This window comes from Aythya fuligula, chromosome 1 (genome assembly GCF_009819795.1).
Source record: "Aythya fuligula isolate bAytFul2 chromosome 1, bAytFul2.pri, whole genome shotgun sequence".
Taxonomy (NCBI): Eukaryota; Metazoa; Chordata; class Aves; order Anseriformes; family Anatidae; genus Aythya; species Aythya fuligula.
In genome coordinates, this window is record NC_045559.1 from 82,082,162 (window position 1) to 82,107,739 (window position 25,578).

At 39.5% G+C, this 25,578-nt stretch overlaps 1 protein-coding gene across 1 annotated transcript; it reads right to left on the minus strand.

The window, feature by feature from the left end:
- On the minus strand, positions 1-25,327 carry KEL (Kell metallo-endopeptidase (Kell blood group)). The gene is made up of 18 exons (XM_032201832.1): positions 25,258-25,327; positions 18,706-18,847; positions 16,984-17,187; positions 16,257-16,381; positions 13,104-13,250; positions 12,439-12,501; positions 11,110-11,298; positions 10,555-10,700; positions 8,982-9,105; positions 8,418-8,528; positions 7,214-7,312; positions 6,658-6,735; positions 6,124-6,227; positions 5,125-5,235; positions 2,908-2,975; positions 2,510-2,667; positions 1,526-1,618; positions 1-322 (listed from the first exon to the last, which is right to left on the minus strand). The coding sequence occupies exons 1-18, from the start codon at positions 25,273-25,275 to the stop codon at positions 146-148; spliced, it is 2,157 nt and encodes a 718-aa protein (XP_032057723.1). The 5' UTR covers positions 25,276-25,327; the 3' UTR covers positions 1-145.
- Between the last annotated feature and the right edge of the window lie 251 nt (positions 25,328-25,578).

The window sequence follows — 25,578 nt, forward strand, 5'->3', positions numbered from 1 at the left end:
AAGGATATCAAGAAAAAGAAGGCAGAAGAGTGAATAAAAGCCCCATGTCACCCCATGGGCCCTGAGTATGACCCCATGGGTCATACTTGCATAGGTCAGGCCTTCATCTTCCTGGAGTTGTATCATTCTTCCTCCTCCGTACAGGTTACCAAATGTGGCACTTGCTGTCTGGGTTCATTGGTGATCTACTGGGACAGTGGAAGTGCTTGGAAAAGTCCTTGCTATTGCTAACAGGTCCACGGATGCGAAGTGACAAGGGACTGTGTGGATCTGTGTTCAAGGAAGACTGTAATTCCTCAGGATCCTGGTGTCCACACATTGCCTGAAGGAAAGTAAAACAGAAAAGTCAGTTTGGGTGACTGTCCTCATGTAAATAAATCATAAGTTCTTATGCCTCTGCACATTCCACATCACTGAGGCTGCTGAAATAAACTAAGAACCACATACATGGGTGCCAACAATGTTCAGATACTTCCCTTCACAGCCACATTTTATGACTATTTTCCCTTCCCTTTCCCTAAACATCTCATTCCCAATTTTCCTACCCAACCAGCCACCTGCTTTTTCTCTAAGCTACACAGTCCACAACAAAATGAATTGGGTTTTGGGTTCATGCAGCCTTGGACTCCAAAGTTCCTATTGTGTCCTACTGTTGTCCTACTGTGACAGTATAGATGTAGCCTAAGTGTCCAGACTTAGTTTATTAACAAAAATGAATTATATCTCATTAGGAAAGGTGAGCACTCATTACAACATCCCATTACTACTACAGACAGTGGGGGGAAGATTATGTGACTTTATTGGTGTTACAACTGGAAATCCAAATTTTCACTCTTGTGATTTGAAAATTTTCCTTTTGCACATTTACAGTCTTTAATATGGGTATGACCTTTCTGAGCACAGAAATCCAATGGCATGATGATGAAATTAAAAAAACTCACCTGCAAAACCACACAACTTTGCACAAATCCTTAAACCATGTTCCCACAAAAATCTCCAACTATGTGTGCATGTATTTCTCATTCTTTATCTCTAAACTATATCTATATTCTAAACTTTTTTCTCTACCAGTCACTCAGAATGACCTTACAACTTGACAAAGAGATGGATGGAGCAAGGGATGGAGACCTATGTGTGTTTTCTACTAAAATTTCATTTTCTATTAGTAAGATTGCTCAGAGTAGCAAAAGTACTGAGGATGGCAAAGAAGTCTTCTTTCTCTGACACAACTTGTCTGCTACAACTTAATTTTGGTAGACTTCAGAGCTTTGTAAAAGATATATTTACAGACAGGCATCTTGTTTGCAGTGAGATCCATGACAGATTAAGAGCCCCATATGTAAATTTTAGCTTTCTAAATAAGATTCTGAGTCTTCCAACAACATCTATCATTCCCAGTTCTAGGAAGAGTGGGGAAAAAAAAAAAAAAAAAAGAAAAAAAGACTGAATATTGAGAAGGACAGACTGTAATAATGTAAAAGATAATGGAGAGTGAGAGACACATGACTAGCCTAGAATTCATTACATGAGCAAAACTGAAGTAGAAAAGCTGGTCGTATGAAAGTCCGATCTTGGGTAAATCCTCCTCTTTGTGCTTATTCATCCAATTCTTATAGGCCTGTGGAGAGAGAAAATTAATAGTAAACTCCACTTCAGACAGTGTCCAAGAAACATGTCTTCTGTCAATTAAATATATCAGTCTGGTATATTTTTAATATATTTAGCATGCTTGTATCTCTTTCTGCTCACTCTGATGTGCCTAATAGCTGTAAGAAGGGAGAATAACAATGTTAATTCCTTTGCTTCCATTTTCTGACACTACTGTACACAGCTGGTCAGAAGAGATATGATGACTGCACTATGAAAAAAAATGAAAATTACTTTCAAAGAAAGTTACAGATACCTGAAAAACTTTATTTATTGGTGCTATGAATGCCATCAAAAAATCTTTGTGTCTGTAACAGTCTCAAAGTTCTTCACACAGAAATGCAACAAGTGCCATTTGACACCCAGATAACTCAGAGCACTCTGCACTCATTAATTAACTAAACCTCTGAATTCCTGCAGGAGTTCTAGACAGAAATATTGCTGAAAACATGACAGTAGAGTAATTTTATCACAATACAGAATTCTAGTTCTTATCTCAACTTAATTCCTTAGGTTTAACATAAATATATAATAACCTAATATAAAATAATAACTTGTTTTGTATGCATTACATAATTAGGGATGTAAAAAAAGGACCACCCCAGAACAGGTGAAGGGGATAAGCAGTCTTATATGGTGGTAGTGAGATTATAAGCACAGCTCTGTGAAGAACCTATGTTTGGAATACCAGAGGAAATGTAAAGCATATGCTGCACTGGCACAGACATGCAAGAAATCTGGGACTGGAGCAGTATGTAGGACAGGGATATTACAGGGCAGTCTTAGGACATGCCAGTTGAGCTGTCTGGTGAGACTCTGAGATCATAAAAATGACATCAGAGAAATAAGTAAACTACAATACCTGGTAAGCAATGGCAAGCCCTCCATTGTCAGCTGTATTCTCCAAGAGCGTAATAGTACCGTTGACCTTAAAGTCAAAGCTTTCATACTGTTCAACAAAGCAATCTATAGATTTCTGTAGCACACTGCTGTTGCATGTAGGACAGCCACCAGGCAGCACTGTAGGGAAAAAAAAAAAAAATCCTAAAAAGTAAAGCTATTTCTGATGTTCACTTGTATTCCCGACACTGAGTTTTCTTCATTTGGTATGGAGTGGATTTCCTTAGCTTCACCTGCTTTAATAATGTATGTATATATGGATATAGGGGCCAGGACTGAAGAACCCCTAAGGGAAACTACCACTGGGGGCCTAGAACAGTAAACGAAGAGGATAAGCTTTACCCTGCAGCTGGTACCCACCATAACCATAGAATGCATGAAGAAGTTCATGCGCCATGAAGACCCCAATAGCTCCAAAGTTCACAGCACTGAAAAATAAACATGAAAAGAATGATTTTGAAAATAAAAGAAGAACAGGTGAGCATTCTTTATCACCACTGAGCACAATTGTGTACCGCAAAGAAGCATTCTACTCTGAGAGACCACAGAAGCACTTTCTGTTTATTGCCTCCCAGATGTGGTACTCTGTAAAAATATGAACACAAATGTAAATTACTCTACCAATGCTTGAAATTGCACAATGGACTTGCATTAAAGCATTCCTAGCTAATAAGCCATCTTAATAAGAGAGAATTAAATTCTGTCCTTATTAACTGTAATGTGATACACTGTTGAGATACATCCTTAGTTACCCATTATTGGCTGAACTGCTACATAAACAGTAACTGCAATGGCAAAATACAAGAGCAGGATGGTTGGAAAGGCAGTCTTGCAGCAGTCATCTTGTGAAACACAATACATAAAACTGGTAAGGCAAATTAAAATCATGAAGGCTTTACTAAAATTACTCAGGCCTAGCACTGGTAATCTTTCCACTCACTACAAGCAGGAGGTTCTTTCCAATATGAATTTCTATCATTCTGTGCAATGAATTTACAGTCACACAAGCATGAGTACAATTAAAATATATTTCCATAATACAAAATGATGATTTTGTTTGTTTGTTTGTTTGTTTTACAGCCACTGATTAACACTACTAAAGCATGAAATGGGTCTAGAATCATAGTGTCATAGAAAGGTTTGGGTTGGAACAGACCTTGAAAATCATCTAGTTCCAACCCCCCTGCCAATGGGGACACCTTCCACTAGACCAGGTTGCTCAAAGCCCTATGCAACCTGGACATGAATACTTCCAGAGATGGGGTATCATTATTATATCAACAGGAACTCATTAGGACACCGACAAGGACAGGATAATTTATCTTATTTTAGAGTTGCTCTTGCAGAAACTCTGGAGCTTATAATGATTGAACTGTCTTGCCAAATTTTAGTTTTAACAAGTATACTCATAGTTATCTGAACTGGCAAATTATTTTTGACAGTAAAATTTAAATTCTGGAGCATCATCTGACCAACTGTTAATGTGCCAACACAAGTTTGACTTATGAGTCTACTGACCCAGAATGAAGGTGAGAAAAATATATTTTACTAACACCAAATACAAAAGGAATAAGAAGCTGCAGACACTTTCTCTCTCTTCTTCTTCTTCTTTTTTTTTTTTTTTTCAGAGGAACAATAATGTGAAAACCTACACCACTGGATTTTTTTCCTATTATTCTTTTCCTATTCTCCATAATATAATGAATTCATGAAACAATGCAAACACTAGCAAATGTCATACAAGTAGTGGCAGAAGATTACCATGGAAAAAATAATTACTTTAACTGAGATGGGTTTCTTTCAGACTTCAGTCTCTTCCCACTGTGTGAACTGATCTTTGGAGTATGATGGGATTATGTCAAGTCTCTGTCAGTTATCATGCAAAAAAAGGACATCAGATAATATTTTTACAGTCAGATGTTTAAGTGCTTTTTAATACCAGAAAAAAAAAAAAAAAAAAAAAAAGTTTAAAAGAACTGTTCAGTATGATGAAAGAACCAAACTATGAAAGTATAGTCTATAGAGGTATCGTTGTTGCAGGAGAAGTCTCAGAATGAAAAATATGTCTGCTAATTAGAGGAGGTTTCTTGAAGAAAAGGAAGAACAGAACTGTGTTTGATCCATTTGAAAAGACTTTTTACAAGAAGTTGTTCCTATTTGCTCTGGGTTGTATTTCTATGAATTAGATTGAAGAAATACTTGGAATCTAGAAAAAGAAAGGCAGAGGTGTTTTTTTTTATTTTATTGTTTTTTTCAGTTAACCTATGCAAGACTTCTACCTCTTTGCTTTGGGATGATACACTTGTCTCAGCTTACTTTCACCTATATTCTAATATTGCTCCAGCAAACTCTTTCTCTGCTTCCAGAGAAAGATCACACTCTTTCAGAGTTCATAGAGCAGAACTGGCAAGCCACATCCATGTGGCTTTAGAAAAAAGCTATTTTTCCCCTTATACTTGATCTTTCTGGGATGCAGTTAGAAATAGAGGTTCAGGACACATTCACTGAGATTCTTCCTGGAAACATGGTGTAGCAAAAGGACTACATTCAGCTTCCACTTTTGCAGCCCCTTCATACCTGGGAAACTCCATGTGGAAAAAAGGGCTGCGGAACATTCCAGCAGGAAAGACCACCATGTGGTGCCTTAGTGAGTAGTATGAATGGACAGCCCAGGGGAACACCTGCCAGCTAGAAGCAGAAATGAGAGAATGTATTAATCTGTATCTCATACCTTGCTCCTTTCCTCCATTGGGTGCGCAGAAATGCTTTGCTCCATACAACTGTTCACACAATGAAGGAAAATGATGAAATTCACATTATCTAGAGTTAAAGGTGCTTGAAACAAATCTTTACTCATTTACAGACAGAGCTGGTAGCTTAGCTTTCACACACATTTAGAGATTCACCTTCACAATTTCACTGTCAAATAAGTCAGAATTATTAACCTTCTGTAACGTCCTGCACAGAATACACCTCAAGTCCCAAGTATGCCTATCTCCACTCCCTGCCTTCAGAAGCATCCATGTCCTGACTTCGAGGTGTTCCTGCCAATATTCATCTCCACATAATGCTTTACTGTCAGATAGCTCAGCCCAGGAACACCAGATATTCCTCTGTATTACGGCTTTATGACAATAAGCAGAAAAGATTCCATTTTGAAGGGTTTGGGATTCCCTCCACAACAGTGGTGGTTTTGATAGCAGGAACTCATGCTGAACACAAGATAGAGTGCCATGTTCAGGGTTTTTTTTTAAGATGAGGCAGGAATGTGTCCTTGCAGAAAAGGACAACGGCATCCTGCCCTGCATTAGGAGAAAAGTCACCACTAGGTCAAGAGGTGGTTATGAACCTTTGTTCACGACTAGTGTAACCACAGCTGTAAGTACTGTGTCCAGTTCTGCCAGAGCCTTTCCCATCCTTAATAAAAGAGAGATATAGACAGACATCTGGATACACTCCTGAGTGACCTCTTCCAGCTGATCCTGCTTTGAGCAGGAGGATTGGACTAGGAGATCACCACAATTACCTTCCAACCTCAGGTAATCTGTTTTCTTCATATCAACATCTGACACTTACTTAACATGTGAATGATGCTGAAGGAGTTTTGAGTAGGAATTCTCCCTCATTGTCTTCAAGCAAGCCACCACATTGAGGAAAAAAGTGTCTTCATTTATCTCCAGCTGAGGGAAGAGTTGGGAAATGTCAATGTCACAGAGCATGAGAGAGGAATGAATTGGACAGTATGAGAGAGAGGAAAGTCCCACAGGTAAAAAAGAGTTTCATCAAAAGACAAACTAATGCAACACTTGTTGTTTTTGTTGTGTTGTTTTTTTTTTCCTCTCCCAGTTCAAAAGACTTTTGATTTAAGATGTGACCAGAACATTATCTTCAAATAGAACATACAAACAGGTCACAGTCAGTAGGAGGCAGCACAGGCAACACTGGACAATGCAGAAGCAATAGATACGGGTTGTCTGGATCCACCTCTTCTCAGAAAGTGATATGTGCATTGCTCAGAGGTTATGGCCTCTTTTATCAGCAGACAAGACAGCAGTTAGTACAAGTAAACTGCCAGTAGTGAGACAGACAGGTTTACATTATATAGCTCACATTCTGGTATTCCAGGTTCACTTTGGCAGTCTGAAGTATGTAAGCTGGATAGCCAATCTCCACTTGTAGCGTGGACATCTAAAATCATAATTAAAAAAAAAAAAAAAATGTGACCAACAGGGAGTTTTACATTCTGGAAGTCCCTTTTAAACTCTATTTCTAAACAAAAATAGGATCTATTAATCAGCAGTTTACAAAAACAACTGCTCTTTTTCAACAAGACATCTCCTCTTGTTATTCTGTTCTACTTTTTTTTTTTTTTTTTAGTACAGTTTTCTGGAATTCAGTTTATATTTTTAAAATTCTATAGATGTGTAAATCTGAAGGTACTATGTAACTCATCACATTACATTAATTCACAGTATCTGTGGCCTATGTATCAGTGTCTTGTGCGTGATGACACCTATAGAACCACATAAAGGTTTTAGTGTGTATAAGGAATCTATTTAAAATTGTGTGCCTGTAGGAACAGGTAGAAATATGTAGGCCCCTTCCATTTTTCTCCAGAGACTATAGGGAAAGTTTGGCCTCAGTAACTTCTGCCTTCTGCACGCACCAAAACTTTAGCTTGTTGGCGTGTTTGCTCATCCATCCACTCCAACTGATCCAGTTGGCTGTAGAGAGCATCTTGGATCTCAGAGAACATCTCTTCAGCCTGCCATGGAGAACAGAAGGCACATTCAGAACTGCAGAAAAACATTGTTCAGGCCTAGTTATTGTCTTCCCATGTTCCAGCAATTCAACCATACAATAGTTGGAATATTATTCCTCTTCTCTTGATGAAAGAAGAAATAGCAGCTTCTATATCTATTTAGGCTTAAGTTTCTTAGGCATCCAGTGGTTCCTCACAGATGTCATCATTCTTTCCCACACACCTTTTCCTCTCGACCATCATAGTAAGAGGGGAAACATAATCCCTTTTCATTAAATCCCTTTCGGGATGGGAATGGATCAAATGATTGTCCCATTTCACAAAACATCCACAATAATTTCTTATTGGTGTCTCCCTTTCCAAAGTTACAGCAGTCTGAGTCTCTCCTTCACAAAATTGTGCTTTGCTTATTCAGCTTTTTGCTTCAGTACATAGTCTCTTTCTTGGAGTTATTATTATCATCCTTGTTACTTGTATACACTGAAAACCTCAAAAAACTTGATGCCTACACTAATTTCCCTCCATTAAATAAAAAAAAAAAAAAAAAAAAAAAAGTCTCATCATCAAAGTAAAGAAAGATATCTTTTCCACAGTGCCAACAGGTGTTCCGTTTACTGTGGATCCTCTCAGAATGTTTTGATATTGATTTGTTTCTGTAAAACTGGTCATAAATATTATGCAGTCCTTGTTCACCCACCATTCCCTTATTGGCTTTATGACTGAAAAGTTTATTTAAATACCTCAGGATTTCTGATGAATAATAACTGCCATTTCAGTTAAACACACTGAAATGGCATGCACTCACAGGGTTCTCATAGGTATTTCTGCAGTCCATATAGCTTTGCTAACAGATGAGATAAAGATTCTAAGTGGTATTTTAACATTGATTATTCTAGCAGTGACAGTGCTCTTGTTCTGTTGATATCACACATTTCCCCCAAACAGAAGAGAAGTATGTAACATACAGGAATACATAAAAAGGTACAAAAGCTTTTGCTGCCTTGATGCTGTTCTAAGCTGACAAGGCAAAAAAAAAAAAAAAAAAAAAAAAAAGGAACAAAGCTGAGCTATGCTTGGGGTTTTGGGGTTTAAGAGGATGAATACTTACAAGTTTCTTGGTTTGCTGAGGGAAAATTTCCTTCACAAACATCTGCCCTAGGACTGGCTCAAAGAAAGAGCTGGTATCAGTCAAACACTTCTTCCAGCGCTCAACTGGGGTCTGTAAGAATAGAGAAAAAAATAAAGACAGCTGAGAGTGAAGAGACAGAAAGATGAAGATGGTAAAAAGATAAATAAACACGCTGTCAGTAGTTTATATGTTGTTATTTAAAAATGACAGCCATAAATACTGAAAATTTTAATACAGTAAAACAAAGAATTATTTACCCTACTTGTATTCACACAAGATGAATACTCATATTCTGACTGTAACAAATAAATAGAAGGAAGGTGGCTATCTATACATTGTTCCTCACCCCATGATACAGTGCAATTAGCCCTTGAAATCTTTTTTGTGTCATGTTTACAAATCCTTGAGAAATGTGAAGCCTTAATTGGCCTAGTAGGAGTGGTTCTCCACCCCAGATCTAAGAAGCTCCATCCAGGTGAGGGATCAAGAGAATATCCAGAAGGTGTGCGCTGTGGAAGTGAAGATGTTTAAAAGCTAACTCACCACTCTAGATCCCATTTTCCCATGAAGAGTCCTAGATAGCTCCAAGCGTGCATCTTGGAATCGACTGTCAAGGGCAGGGGAGAGATTCCCAACCAGACAAAGAATCATATAGATGGAAAGGACCCTGTAGGAACATGACATTTAGGAAGACCAATAGAGAGGACCACTTTAGCCCACATTAAGATGGGATCACCTCCTAGCTGGATGAAGTCAAATATTTAAGCAGTTATTCCATCAAAAACCTGGACCTAAAAAAAATAAGCAGAAACCAGTCAGCACTGAACAGCAAACAATATTCAATGTTATGAATTAAAAGCAAATATGTGGACAGGATACCATGCAAAAGCTTGATGGAAATGACAAAAATCATGAATAACTCTAAGAGGAGAACAAAGTCAATACAGTGATTTTTTTCAGCAACAGTCAGATTATGGCGTTAAGAGGTCACCATAAACACAGAAGCATGGCAAGTGTCAGAGGAATAATCTGAGGCAGAGGAAACCTGGTAACCTGAACAGTGACAACAAAGTATCCTGAATGGACTACTCCTGGGGTTAACAAAAGAACGATGATTTGCTCATTCATTTTGCTATGAAAGCCGCTGACATGAGTCAACCAAAGAAACTCACACTCAAGAACACCCTGAATACCCAAGGGATAATTACCTACTTGAGTACAGGATTCATTATGGGAAGAAGGGGAAAGAGCACTTTAGGACTGGGTAATACTTCTTATGGGATACTTTGAGGGGACTGTAGGATTCTGTGAGACTTAATATGGGATGCTTGTACGAAGCACCAAAGGCAGAGAAAGGAAAGGATCATGGTGGACTGAGAGGAGTTTATGCATGGTAAAGTTAAGGGGAAAGGTGATAACAGAGAATGGACTAGAGTAAACTTGTGTCTTGTCAGTATGTCTGTCTGGTTGAGTCCTGTGCATGGTCACCAGAGTCTGTCTCATCAAGTTATTTTTAAATATCTTTGTTTGTGGGTGAGTTTGTTTGTGGGAATGGGACTGGATACCAGGGAGACAAGGTTGGCTATTGGAGAGAACAACAGTTTGACCAGCTACTGGAGAGATCTGTTTTTAATGTGTATTTGTAACTAGAAGATATCTGAATACCAGCAACCAGAGTTGGGCTGCAAGTCTCAGTGGCCCGCATATCCAGGTGCCAGCAGCTGTGGAGATCAGGGCATCTGGGGCAGGCTACTGAACATTCTGAGTATCAAAGGCCAAATACTGCAGTAATCCATATTGTGTGTGTACGTAAATATATATTTTTTATATTTCACTAGTGTAGTCCAATCCTGATCATGTGCAGAGGAGGACTAGGATCAGGCTGACTGCGCTATTCATGTTTGCATGGGTGGTGGTGGGGGGCAATATATATCCTTATATGTGTACATATACGTTGTATGCATGTGCAAGCCTATTGGGAGTATATGCTAATCCTCAGCACTGGACCTGTGAATACAGAGACACAGCAGGCTTGCAACTCATTAACTTACGTTATCAGAAGTAAATATTTCTTAAGGCATGAATAACCTCAACCACAGATTTGTACAACTCCTACCTTTCATTGTTCCAGCCTTCAATGAGCTGTGACATGCCTCTTAAGTAATCCATGTCATGCACTGCAATTGGCTGAGAAAGGTTCATTGGCATAGGATGGAAGAGGGCCTGGAGACATGACAACCAATCAATAGCAGGTGCCTTTTCCTAGAAGTAAAACAAAGCTTACATGCTGAGCTGTCAGCCTAAACAGATTGTCAAGAAATAACAGGGAAACTGGGATTGTCTCCTTGATACTGGTAATGGATACTTTCAACAAGTTGAGCTGTTTTTATGGTGTGGGTATTGATTATACTAGAAAAGGAGAATAGACATTTATTTCTTTTATCAGAACAGCATGGGGGAGACAGGGAGTGGATTTGGGGACCTGGAAATTCCAACTGCTATCAATAAGAGACAGTAAGTTAATAGGTTATTTAAAATTCAACAGTCTCCAAGGGTAATTTGCAAGAAGGGCATCTAAACAGTGTAGCTCACATCTCTTTTGATCTGGATCTTCAGAATGTGAACATCACATGTAATTGTGTTTCTCAAGTTCTAAGGCACAGATAGATACCTGTAGCTCCTTAATGTTAGTGCGAAAGAACAGCATCCCCCTCTTCTGTCTTTCCTGCAGTGGGGTAACAACACGCTGGAGTTTAGAGATGAAGGACAAGGTAAGGGAAAATGAATGAGGGAAACCATCCTGTGGACCTCCAAGTAGCCCTCCAATTTTTTCCAGGTATGAGAGATAGACACGGAGAACCTGCAATACAGAGCATATGACCGGGGGAGAAACATGACTGAAAGTTAGTCACCTCATCCATCCATCCATCCATCCATCCATCCATCCATCCATCCATCCATCCATCCATCCATCCACCCATCTTGACCACATAAGATTCACTCTTTCAAAAACAATGTAGCACTTGTCCTGAAAACTGTCATCTTCACCACAACATCCTCATGTAATTCTTCAAGTGGAACACACTTTGCCAAGTACAGCTCCTTTCTCAGTGAAGAACAGTGAATTCTCAAAAGGTAATAATTTTAATTTGTCCCAGCTAACAGTTGCTTTAAACACCAGAATCACTTTAGGGCTGCAGGCTTGTTGTCTCTGGAGTTAGGAGAGCTGTAGTAGACAGTGACACAATTCAGTATTTTGGATGGAGAGGAAATGGCAGTCTTGCTTATATGTTAATGAGTTATCACAGGAATACTTGTGATGGCTAAAAGGGTTTATTTTTTGAGAACTCTTCTGAAAGAGTCAGACTGAGAAACTGAAATCAGCTCAGTTTTTATGCAGTTCAGAAAAATTAGATAGTTGTGATGAAATTATCTTTGCTGCAATGACTCCCATGTTCAAAGACCTTATTTCCCTAGCTTAGGTTAAAACATTTTAAAATTACTCCCCTACTACACCAATGTTAATAGATTATAAAGCCTTTATTTTGAACAAGAAAAAAGTTTTGAAACATTCATTCAACATAGAGGGAGCCCCAGATTCATATTACCTAGTAAATACAAAATAAAATTCATAAAAATCATAGAAACACAAGATTTGAAAGGACCTACAAGGTCATCTAGTCCAACCATCCTCCTATCACCAATACTACCCACTAAGCTACTAAATCACATCTCAATTTTATATCTCAATCATATCTCAAAATTGTAACATTCTCTTTCTATACTAGAAGTTTTAAAAATGGCATCTAAAATTGGTTGCATTATAGAAGCTAGTATTTTACAAAAGCAGACTATTTTATAACAAATTCCATCTGGAGACATTTTTAGAGGCCATCGACCATACCTCATGGAAATAGGTCACTCTGAATCAGGAAGAAATTCAAAGAGATCCCTACACCAAATTACTATTTTTACCTTTCGTCAGTCTCTGATATGTTACCTCAGGATAATTTTTCTCTTTGAATTTACTCTCAGGTGGCATCTCAAACTCAGGATGGTCAATCTGCAAAAAGGAGTAAAGGACAAATATCTGGCTATTTCCAGAAACACTAGAAGTGTTAAGACTATGTTAAATAGGCTTTCTTTGTCTCTGTGTCACAGCATTTGAAATGTTAATAAATTGCCTGAAAGATTCAAAAATGTTTCCTAGGTACTTTTTGTGGATCTATCGCATTCTGCAGCTTATTTACAATCTCATTACAAATCTGTGGTGACTGACATTCAAATATAAACCACATTGTTAAATATTTCTCATGAGATGCAAAATTAATAGTATAATAATGTATTAGATGCTTAACAGTTAGAGTGCTTTTGTAGAGTACACTGCTCTACTAGCCACACCTGTGAACAAGTGACAATTCCACAACAAAGCAGAAATTTACACCAATCAACCAGAAGAGGTGAAAGCAAGCGATCTATTCCTCCTCATCTCCTCATTCTCCAGAATTAAGGGGTCTTTTTTGCAATAAAATTATGAAGATTACAGAAAATTTTATGAAAACTTTCTTCAAAGAAGAACTTGAGCAAGCCTGGATCTCATGAACTGTGTTACTGACTCTTTGTTCCTGGCACTTCCTGATAACTCTCTTTCGTTAATCCACTCACCTGAATTACATTGGTCTTGGGATCAAAAGGACTAGGTCCCACATGCACTCTGAAAAAGGGAAAGGTGTTGTATCTGCCCATGAGAATCCGAAGAGTTTCATTAAAATCTTTTGCTTTCCCTATGCCTGTGATATTCCATCCAACAACCTAGAGAAGGGATAGACAGCATAACCACAGGTGAGAAAAACACTTTTTTGATTCTTATTTACAAACATTTTTTTCACTCCTATGAACTCAGTCATTATGACAACAGAGAAACAATAGAGCAAATAGCAGCAGGGAAACTCATGAAGGTTTCTACATACCCTGCTTTAAAACTACCTGTCACTTTCACTTAAGGAAAGTAATGAATTTCAAGATGACACTGGAGGGGAAAGAGATAGAAAAAAAAAAAAAGAAAGCTGGTTAATATTCAAGGATCACCTCCTCCAAGTTCAAGAATGGTCCACCCCAATGAATAGGAAGTAAGACAAAAATGCCAGGAGGCCTGAGTGGATTAACAAGGAGCTCCTGGCCAAACTCAATCACAAAAAGGAAGCCTACAAAGAGTGGAAGCAAGACAGGTATCCTGGGAGGAATACCGAGATGTCCAAATATGCCGGGATGAAGTTAAGAAAGCTAAAGCCCTAATGGAATTGAATTTTGCCAGGTATGTTGAAGACAACAAGAAGGGCTTCTGTAAGTGTATCAATTAAAAAACAAAGGCCAGGAAAGATGTGAGTCTGTTGCTAAACAAGATGGGGAACCTGGTTACACAGAAAATTAAGATGGCTGAGATTCTGAATGCCTTCTTTGCCAGAGTTTTTACTAGAAAGACTAGAAACCCAGGTCACAGAGACAAAGAGGAAAGGCTGCAGTAAGGAAGACATACCCTTGGTGGAAGACCATCACGTCAGGAAATATTTTGGCAAACTGGATTTACAGAGCCCATGACCATTGATAGGATGCACCCATGAATGTTGCAGGAGCTGGCAGATATTATTGTGAGACCACTCTCAATAATCTGATTGATCATGGAGACTGGGAAAAATACCTGGAAAGCAAACATCATTCCTGTCTGCAAGAAGGGCACAAAGGAAGACCCAGGGAACTGCAGGTTGGTCAGCCTCACCTCAGTCCCTGGGAAGGTGATGAAATGGCTAAACCTGGAAATCACTTGCAGGCACATGAAGAAGAAGATCATCTGGAGTAGTCAGCATGGCTTCACCAAGGAGAAGTCATGCTTGATCAACAGGATAAGCTTCTGCAATGAAATGACTGCCCTGGTGGATGGTGGATGAGGGAAGGGTCATTAGGAATTATCTTCCTGCACTTCAATAAGGTTTTTGACATTGTCTCCAAAATAATCCTCATTGACAAGCTGCATGGGCTGTATGGGCAGATGAGTGAAATGGATTGAAAACTGGTTGAACAGCCAGGCCCAGAGCATGGTGATCAGTCTAGTTGGAGGCCACCACCTAGCAGTGTACTCCAGTGGTCCCTTCTGTGTCCAGCCCTGTTCAACGTCTTCATTAATGATCTGGATGATGGGTCCAAGTGTGTCCTCAGCAAGTATGCAGATGACATAACACTGGGAGAAGGGGTTGATTCACCAAAGCATCATGCTGCCATCCAAAGAGACCTGGACAGGCTGGTAAAATGGGCTGACAGGAACCTTATAAAGTTCAACAAGGGAAAGTGCAAATTCCTGCACTTCGGGAGGAACAACTGCAGGCACCAGTACATGCCGGGGGACTCCTTGCTGGAAAGCTGTAGGGGGTTCCGGTGGCCACCAACTAGAACATGAGCCAGAAATGTGCCCTTACCACAAAGAAGGTTCATGGTATCCTGGGCTGCATTACGCAAAGTATCACCAGGTTGAGGGAGGTGATCAGCACTGTACTCAGCATTGGTGAGGTCACACCTGAAGTATTGTGTCCAGGTGCTGGGCTAGTGGGCTCGGCAATTCAGGAGAGATATGGAGCTACTGGAGAGAGTCCAATCAAGGGCCACAGAAATGGCTAAGGGGCTGGAGCATTTTACATATGAGGAAAGTCTGATAGAGCTGGGACTGCTTAGCCTGAAGAAATGAAGGCTCAAAGGGAATCTTATCAATCTATATAAATGTCCGAAGATGGAAGGAATATAGTCAGGCTCTTTTCAGTGGTGCCCAGTGACATGGTGAGAGGTAATGAGCACACACTAAAACACAAGAGATTCTGAACATCAGAAAATATTTTTACTGTGTGCGTGACTGAGCACTGGCACGTGTTACCCAGAGACATTGTGGGGTCTCCCTCCTTGGAGATATTCAAAAGTCATCTGGAGAAGGTCCTAGATGCTGGCTGTAGGTGGCCCTGCTTGAGCAGGGGAGTTGGATCAAATGACCTCCAGAGGTCTCTTCCAACCTCAACCATTCTGTGATTCTGTGACAGCGAAAACAAATGATAATTATCAACAGAACAGGGTACACTGGAAAAATATAATAATAAAATAAATAAAAAGGCAGTGAAGGAGGGAGCGAAAAAGAATATATTTTTCTAAAGTTATCCAGGTGGGCAAACAGAGATCAGGAATTTAGGGTTCCTCCTCCCTAACAGGCAGATACTCAGGGGGCCTTGCTGTCACTGTTCCTTCTGCTGAAAGTTTCCACATCAGCCTTGGAGACAGGGCATAACTGCAATCTGCTAACAGGAATTCTCCCTGGCACTGGGAGGAAGCTCCCAGAATGGCAATAGAAGCATTTTCCTCTTCAGACAAGTTTTCCTGAAGCCTGGAGTAGTGGATGGCTGTCAGATCTTAGACAAGCGTTTCACCCATTTTGCAAGATGTTTCCTGATCTGTAAGTCAAATTGTATTGAACTGAGCTTCTGAGATTAAGTAATCCCTCTCTGCAGTCTTGGTTGTTGAGCAGTTGTAAAATGTAAGGTCATGAGGGCAGATTTATGTACCTGATGTCAGAAAGCCAAATCTTTAAACAGCATTCAAATTGAGATTTATCTTGTAGAAGTCAGGCTGCGAACCATGAGCTTATTTCAAAACCAGATGCTAGCAAAATTCCACCATGCAGGAATATATGGCCTAAATTTCACTCTTTCCTTTTTTTTTTTTTTTTTTTCTTTTTTCTTACAGGAATTGTCTTCTGCATGTAGAAGATGCAGCAGAAACATTCACCTGATTTAGGAGGTTCTTCCATGTTTGATTTCCTTGGGATTCTATCTTTTGTGTATCCATGCAGGAACGATAGAACTGGATTGCTTTCTCTTTAGCTGAACCTCTTATCTCAAACTGTGGGGCCTCTGAGGAAAAAAAAATAAAATAAAAATGAAAAACTACAAGAGTGATAAAGGTGATAATAAAGAAAGATGGGCAGTACTAGAGCAGAGGAAGGTTGTAAGAAAATATCACCTTGCACTTTCAGAGCAGTTTAGTAAATATATCTACACTTTGCCAAGTAACCCAAAGCAAGACGTTTTCTAGTGTTTGCTATGACTCTTCCTGAGATCAAATATGTGACTTTCTTTGCATGGAGACTGGAGCACAACAGAAAGGTTGATCATACCTAGGTTTTGGTCCCACATGGAGTCAGGACAAGGTCACAGTGCACACTCAGACATACACAGCAAAAAGGGTCTACTTTTACAAGGCAGTAGGAAAATGGTTTAGTTTCCTGAATTTTGAAGTGTGACTTCCATTTCTTACACTTGGCAAGGAGAATTGAAATGTTTGAAATGCAACTATTTTAATATGATCTCTCAAGAATATACCTGCACCTGTAATAACAGAAAATGAAGAGACTGGACTCAGTCCCTGACAGGAATGATTGTGCTCTCAGTTATAAATATTCTCAGCTCTGACTCAGAAAGATGCTGAAAGTAACACAACAACCATCTCTCTCTACCTAAAAGCCTTTTCAGGACAAGCTGGTTTTCCTCCAACAATATATCAAAGACGTTTTGTGACTCTTCTGTGGTTCTGCTTGAGTGATTGCTTTCCCAGTTGCTGCAAGCATACTTGTAGAAATCCTCACAGGGGTCTACAGCATCATTCCTAGAATTCAGGAGTCTGGACAGCAGTGCAAGCCTCAGCTCAGCATCACATGATCCTGGACAGAAGTAAACAAGAGAGAACTGAGCAGTGGCAGTGAGAACAACTCCACACATGCACAAAAAAAAATAATAAAAAGGAGTTGTCTGTGGGACATGCCTTTCCCCTCCCTCCAGATTTATTTTTGGTACAAACTCTTTTGCATACAGACTGTTGAATTCCTTGTAAGTTTTTGCTGAAGATGGAACAATACGTATTCTGTCTTTAACTTTACAACAAGGCTGCCATTGCACTTTGTAAGGGAGATTCTTTAAATAAAAGACAGGTAGTCAGTCCAGAGGTGGTGCCCTCCATTCTATCTAGGCAGTAACAGGTTGGATTATTCTGCCTTCTCAGTGTGCTCTCTCTGAAACAGCACACAGTGATTTGGCCAAATGATAAGAAGCTACTGATGATGTCAACAAATGGAGCAAAGAAAAGACATAGTACAGAGAATTAAGAGATAAGCTTAATACATAGAGGGAGATGTTCAAGCGTAGGAAACAAACATTTCTTATAAATGACATTTCTTAAAACAGAATAAAAATTTCCTAGTGTTTCTTGTATTCCTCCTTAGATAAAGGGGGATCAACACCCCCCTCCCCACCTCCACCCTCCTTATCTAAGGTGCTGTGAACCCCTGGGTATGTGTTCTCTTTTGGGGTCAGGGTATCTTGTAACAACAACAGATCAGCTCAATTGTTAAATAAGCCATTTGTAAATCAAGGTAAGACTTTCCATTCTGTGGTTTCAGCAGTTCTCATAGGAGAAAATATGCAAAGTGAAAATAAGCAATATCTAAGCTAACCAATATCTTTCCTTAGTCTCTATAATAAATGGTTTCCAATGTACAACAGGGGCTGGAATGGGTTTGTGCCTGTTCCTTCTCGTACTGTCACGGGGCACAATTGAAAAGAGGCTGGCTCCATCTTCTTGACACCCTTCCCTCAGATATTTATATACATTAATGAGGTCTCCCCTCAATCTTCTCTTTTCCAGGCTAACTTGCCCTCCTACTTTCAGCTTGTACAACAGATGCTTCAGTCCTCCAATTTTCTTCGTAGCCCTTCTCTGAACTTGCTCCAGTAGTTCTGCTTCCCTATTTTACTGGGGAGCCCAGACTAGACCTATTAAGTCAGGGATGGAAAAGCGGAGGAGGAGCTACAAATCTCAAATTCTGCACCAGTTTCCCGGAAGTTACTACAGGGTCATAGAAGCTGGAGGCCAGGACAAGGAGATTCAAGAAGAACATCTTGACAATATAATGCTGCTGTCCCACAAAGCTGAACCCAGGCTTATTAAATGACAGGCAGAGGAGGAGGAGGAGTGTGGGGATATATCCCTGCTATGAGAAAAAGAGAAGGCAGAAGAGTGTACCTTTTCACAACTGGTGTCTTCATATGTTTCTTCAAGATCCTGAAAGTCTGATTCTTAAAAAAATGCTAAGCCTAATAAGCATTGGAGGCAGATAGGAGAGGAAGGGTACTTAAAAATAGATTGTATGAGGAAGCAGGGAAAAGGATATCCCATATTATACCTAGACCACAAGTCATCATGATGTAGGTGATAAGTAATGTAAAACCAAGGAGAGTACTGAGAAGAAGTGCACACAGAAGTAGGCTTTTCCGTTGAAGACATCGTTCCTTCTTTGCACCTGTTCTCAGCTCCTGGTCATAGGTCTGAGGAGAGAAAAATAAGACAAACAGAAAAAAATTAAAAAATATTTGTGTTAAAGTTAGCACTGGTCATATACTCTGTCTTCTCACGTATCTACTGGAAAATCACTCATGGGACTAGTGACAGAATACTAACAGTGGCCCCAGTCATCTAATGAGTTTGTTCCCAGGGGCATTCTCACCTCTTCCATATCCCTTTCTTTTCCAGCAACAGCTGTTCCACAGTGTTATTAAATACACATCTAAACACCGCTTGCCATGAGGTGGCCTACCCTCCCATAGTTTCTTTTGTTTTATGGAATCATCTTGCATATGACTCTTGAAAGTAACAAAGCCCCTAAAGCTAAAAACAGGATGGCTAGGTGTGGTGGTTTGACCCAGCTGGGCAGCCGAACTCCATCCCAACCTCTCTCTCACTCCCCCTCCTCAAAAGGGAAGGGGGAGAATATATGATGTAAAGGGCTCAAGGGTTGAGATGAGGACAGGGAGGTCGCTCAACAATTGTCATCACAGGCAAAACAAACTCAGCATAGAGAGATTAATATAATGTATTGCCTGTTACTAACAGACTAGAACAGAGAGAAACTAAAAGCAAGCTGAAAACACCTTCCCCCCATCCACCCTCTTCTACAACCTCCCCCCAAACAGTGCAGGGGAAGGCATAATGGGGGCTGCAGTCAGTCCATAATGCTTTGTCCCTGCTACTCCTTCATGCTCAATCTCTGCCCCTGCTCCAGCATGGAGTCCCTCCCATGGGATGCAGTCCTTCCTGAACTGATCTTGCATGGGCTTCCTACAAGCAGCAGCTCTTCAAGAACTGCTCCAATATGGGTCTGTACCATGGGGTCCATCCTTCAGGAGCAAACTGCTCCAACATGGGTCCCCCACAGTCAGTAGCTCCTGCCAGACCATCTGCTCATGTGTGGGCTCCTCTCAATGGGCTGCAGCTCGGGCTCAGACTCTGCTCCGGCAGGGGTTCTCCTTAGGCTCTCCTTCACGTCAAATCCATGTGCTCCACCATGTGCTCCTCCACAGGCTGCAGCATGGAGATCTGCTCTGTTGCACTACACCATGGGCTGCATGGGAACATCCTGCTCTATCATGATCTTCTCCACAGGCCACAGGGAACTATTGCTCTGGTGCCTGGAGCATCTGCTCTCCCTCCTTCTTCACTGACCTTGGTGTCTATAGGGCTATTTCTCTCTCCTTGCTCTCCCAGCTGCTGTTGTGTAGTGGGTTTTTCACTTTCTTAAAAGTGCTCTCACAGAGGTGCAAATACAATTGTTTATTAGCTTGGCTCTGGCCAGTGGTGGGTCCCTTTTGGAGCTGGCTAAAACTGGCCCTTCTCTAAATGGGGCAACTTCTGGACTCTTCTCACAGAGGCCACATCTGCAGCTTCCCTGCTACCAAAACCTGGCCACATAAACCCAGTACACTAGGACTAGTGGTTCTTTAATGTTTGTCTACTTGAGCACTAATTTCAACATGAGCACTAATCTCTTCTCAAGAAAGAGCATCTGAACCCTAAGCCCTGTAGTCAAGTTCAAATGAGAGAGATTTGTCCCATTCTAAAAAGTGCAGTATGCTGTAAGTCACAGGGAGTATCTTTTTTACAGACTTTACATTGCTCTTAAATTCGGTTGTATTTGCAATTTAGTCAGTGGAAAAGGTTAGCCATGTTATGAGTACTGCTTCTATTTCAAACATGTCTTAAGATAAACTGAAGCATTCTCCAAAGATACCAGTCCTTTTCTCCATTGACTGCAAAGGAAGCAACATGACTATGTCATTTTACACTTCTAAATTCCACCTGGGTAAAGTTACATAAAGTTACCTTTGCAGTGTGTATTCACTGCTTTTACCTACTTTGGTGTGCATGAACGTGGACAAGAACAGTAGGTTACAGCATACCACAAGGGAACAGACATGGGAATGCATGTTGGTAGTCTAATAAAAGGAAAAGAACTGAAAAAATGAAAAGTAGAATGATTGAAAAGAATATACAGGGCGAAAAAGAAGGCAGAAGGGGAAAAAAAAAAAAAAAAAGCAGAAAATAAAGGAAAACCTGAGACTAAGAGGATAATGAGGAAATAGTATAGCAAATAAGGAGTAAACCTAATAGCCTTGAAAGCTGAAGGTAGTGCTAGTCTGAAATTCTTACATATCACTGTTAGAACCTGGCTTGCACTTCCTCCACCACAATTCCAGCTTAGCTCCCTGTGCTCAAGCCTGCCTCTCCAATATAATAAAGTTGTTTGAGAAATCTTGACAGAGAAAGCTAGAAGAAACCTCGGTAGAGGTGCCCGCCAAATGCCACTGAGTGCCTTAAGTGGGAGCTGCTTTTTGCAGATCTCATGTATGATCTTCATCTCAGCTATGCTTCAGCAGCATTATAGCCCCACCTACGGCTGGCCATGTACCCCATTGATCTGAACCCTGACCTACAGACTTGATTGTGCAGGTTTGACCTTGGACTTGCCTCCTCACAATGGACTTACTTTGCAATCTAGACTCTTGGTTGACCCTGGCTACTGGCACCAATCCTGCCTTACTCCCTTCATTCCCATACTGTGGGTTTACGCCCTTTGCTGTTAAGGCCAGTACTTGTCTCATCATGGCTCTCAGCTTCCAGAATTTTTCCTTGTTTGCCCTTTCTTCTCACTTACATGGAGAAGATAAAGATGATGTTAAAATGCATTCATCATCATGCTTATTAGGCAAAAACAAACAAACAAACAAACAAACAAAAATCAGAAAACATATATCTTTACAAAAAGAACAAAACCCTACAAGATGTAGCCATATACTTCACAGCATAGGCCCCTTCCTCTAAGGAAAGGCTAAGAAAATGAACAGCCTGCTGTTAACCATCTTAGTAAATCATTTCCGGAAATACACTTCTGGAGTATGTTTGGACACTGTGGTGGTGATTTCTGCTCAAAAACATTAACAGAACAGAAAATATAGAAAGAAACAGAAAACAAACAAAATAACAACAAAACAACAAAACAGACCCTATTATTTGATATATTTCAAATGTCCATTTATTCAATCATTGACTTCTCAAAAGCAGCTTATTTGACAGCTGTAACAAGGGTTAAATGCCTAACTACTTTTATCCCTTTATAATCCTTTTCTGATGACTTCTTAAGACAGGATACAGGATAACTAAGCAGAGAGCAAGTGCATACAAGTGAATCCTGGCATTAAAAGGTGCAAAATACAAAACACGAACATACTGGCAAAGTATAGTGTAGGAAATATAAAAGAAGAAATCTAAATTCCTTTCAAATGCTTCTGTAGTAAAACATTTTATCTTTTACTCTCCAAGTACAGACAAAGTGAGGGAAGTGAGCAAAAGAAAATTTGCTTTGCTGAATGGAAAAAGAAAATCCAAGCCCTTGTCTCTCACCATTTAGGAAAGAGTGAACTATTTATATTCACTATGCTCCAGAATTTTCTGGAGTTCTGGAATACATCTTGTCTTTAACACTGAAAATCTGTCCTATACCTATAACAAAATGATTAGCATTTTGCAGTTCTTCAGTCTCACACTGTTAGAGGATAACTATTTCTCTCTTTTGAGTGCTAATTATGCTATTTACTACTCAAAAGAGAGAAATAGATACCCTCTGCTAACACACAGATACTAATGAATCTGAGAAATCAATGCTCAAGATCAAAGTATTTGTTAACAGTAGGTCTACATCAGTCCTATAAATTACATTCCGTTTGAAAATGAAAATTTCACAAATAACCACTTTTCTTTAAAACCTGTAAGAAAACCAGACTGTCCCCCTCAAAACTCCAGTGTGAAATGACTAAAGAATTGCACATTTACCAGACTGAGAATAGCAGAATATTGCACACCACAAAAAAAAAAAAAAAAAAAAAAAAAAAAAAAAAAAAAAAAAAAGGAGAGGAGAGGAGAGGAGAGGAGAGGAGAGGAGAGGAGAGGAGAGGAGAGGAGAGGAGAGGAGAGGAGAGGAGAGGAGAGGAGAGGAGAGGAGAGGAGAGGAGAGGAGAGGAGAGGAGAGGAGAGGAGAGGAGAGGAGAGGAGAGGAGGAAGGAACCTTGAAAGATAATTGAGTCCAACTGCTTGACCACTTCAAGGCTAACTAAAATTTAAAGCATATTATTGAGGGCATTATCCAAATGCCTCTTGAACATTGCCGGGGGAAATTGAAATTGGTTGTGTACCTCTAGATTAAAAACTGGAGTCTAAGGTCTATGTTATCATAGAATTGTAGAATCATATGACTCTATTATTTTACTTCTCTATTAGAAACTGGATTTTAAGGTCTGTGTTATGTGAGCCATAAGGATAAAAAAATTTCTTTAAGCACCTCACCTTCCCTAAGGAGTGTCTCTCTAATCTGGCCTCTGTTACTGGGGCTGGCTTTGACATTGTGAAGTTTAGAGTGAAATATAAAGTCCATCCTAATTCAGTGATCCTTGGCAAGAAACTGTGGATTTAACTAGGTGGAGCCAGAACTGGGCTATACAAACTCCCAGGGCACAGGACACAGTTACAAAGCTTGCAGGAAGCAGAAGCATTTTATGTGGTATATTTGAGGTTTGGTTGCATCACCCACCACGCCCCATATAAAGAGACAAGTGAATGGCCTGAAGAAGCCTGTGCAAGAGGATAAAGAGCCTTTAATCTCTGACAGAGCTCTTACATATGGACCTCATCTGAGTGAGTGAGAAGTATGATTAGTATTTGCATGAAGTTGAAGATAAATTTCCACTACAGTTTCAGTTCTTTCATGTTTTTCTTTGAAGAATGTACAAGTGCTTAAATTTAAATGGCTTCACTGTAGCTAAGTGAGATCAAATGCCTGTGAAATCACTAAAAGCAGACTTCTAATCGTCATTAGTTATAAAACAAATGAATTAGTTATAAAATGAACAACTTTGAAGATATGTACTACACAAATTATCCCATTTGAATGAGAGCATGCTAGCAGAATCCTTACAGGTACTGGGTAACATTAAAGAAAAAACAGTTTGATGCAATTAAATCAGCCAAAGAATTTGATTTTTCTTCAGCATCTCCTTCTTTCTCTTTCCAAGACATCTCTGAATTCTGCAGAGGTTGATGTTCCTCTGCCGCATTCTCTCCCATCTCTTATTTCCCCAGTGTTTAGTACTGCTGCAGAAAAAGATGACTGTAACTTGGAGGAAAATTAAATTCATTAAAATAAAGAGACCCAAAGGAGGGAGAATTGGAGCTATTTTTCATAAATGTTTACCAGACAATTTAAGGGTATTGTTTATCAGCCAGTAGACTATTCAGGAATTACTGACTTGAATAGTTGCCCAAATTGTCTATATCACATTAGTTAAGTGGATGATGTTTTCAAACTAATGCCTTAAAATTAATTTAGCATTTTCTTAAATTTATCTTTTGTCAGCAAATCATTTAAGCACATAAGTTGAGCACACTGAATGGCATTTCAGAAATAATGTTTTAGACCGTGTTCAAAGTATCCTACCTCCTAACATGAGAAACTAAACAGAAAGTGTGTTGAATTATATTCTGAACTACTAAAAGTCAGAAACATAACAAAAGGCAACAACTATTTGAAATTGTGATTGTTGGCTGATCTCTATCACACAGTAATACGAGAATGGATATACAAACCAAACGTTTCTGCAAATTCTTTAGCTAGAAAAATGCAGATGAGATAAAGTGAATGACCATTTGCAATAAAAACATAGCTCTTGCAACACTGAACAGTTTTCAACACAACAAAATATGTTTCTTTTTAATATAATCTAGTTATATTGAAAATATTACTGTTGTTATTATATATGAATGTTTTGTACCTTTTAGCAACCTTCAGCTAACAGTTTAGTTAGTAATTTGTCTATAAATATCCAATTAACACTCTACTAATCATCTACTAATCATCTGTGAGATGTAAAACCAGGAAAAGGACACCATGCTTCATGGAGAGCAAATAGCCATTTTCATGTTCAGAAAGCTATGCCACATTTACCCACAATTTTTTGAGAGGAAAAAAAAAAAAAAAAAAAAAAAAAAAAAAAAAAAAAAAAGCACATTTCTGCATAAGTGCTTTCTGAAAATAATTTGAATAATTTGTTTGTTGAAAAATGAGGATACAAAATAAGAAGCAAATAATCAGCTTATTAAGCTTATTATTACTTATTGCCAGGGCTTCAAACAAGTCTGAATAGAGCCTTGGAATGGCTGTTAGGATGACTAACAGGAAGAGCAAGAATCCCTAAATCCTCACAACATACCCCACCACATCAGTAATTCTGAGACCTCGGCAAGGTCCTTCTGGATGCAAAGTCTCAAATTTCAATTACTTCAGTACCCTAGGGCAGTAATAAGAAGAAGAGCTGCTGTGACAGGGAAAGAAAATAAGACAAACCTTCCTTACCTCTGAAACAGTCTTCATTTTTGTCACTGAGCTGGCTTTGCCTCTATAGTTACCGCAGTTGTCAGCTCTGTTTACTTGTTTACTATCAGTCTTCTGTGCTCATGGCACACTACTGAGTTCAGAGACAATCTCTTCTTCCCAGCTTGGCTGATTGCTGTGGGGAGGGGAAAAGCAAGGAAAAGCTCTGAGAAAAACACCCTTAAAGAAAATGGGAGGGAGGGAAATGGATATATTTCTGCAACTCTCCACCCACCTTCTCTTCCTAACACCCCTGTTTCTCATAAAACTAGCTTTATTGTTCCCTTCTGCATCTCTCTGCAG

Bases quoted from the DNA above. Each gene is read 5' to 3' on its own strand.
- KEL (XM_032201832.1), bottom strand. The intron at 12,502-13,103 runs GTGAGTGGATTA...TCCTTTTTGCAG, and splicing joins CCAAGACCAATGTAATTCAG to ATTGACCATCCTGAGTTTGA. The intron at 6,228-6,657 runs GTGAGCTATATA...CTCTTCCCTCAG, and splicing joins TGAACCTGGAATACCAGAAT to CTGGAGATAAATGAAGACAC.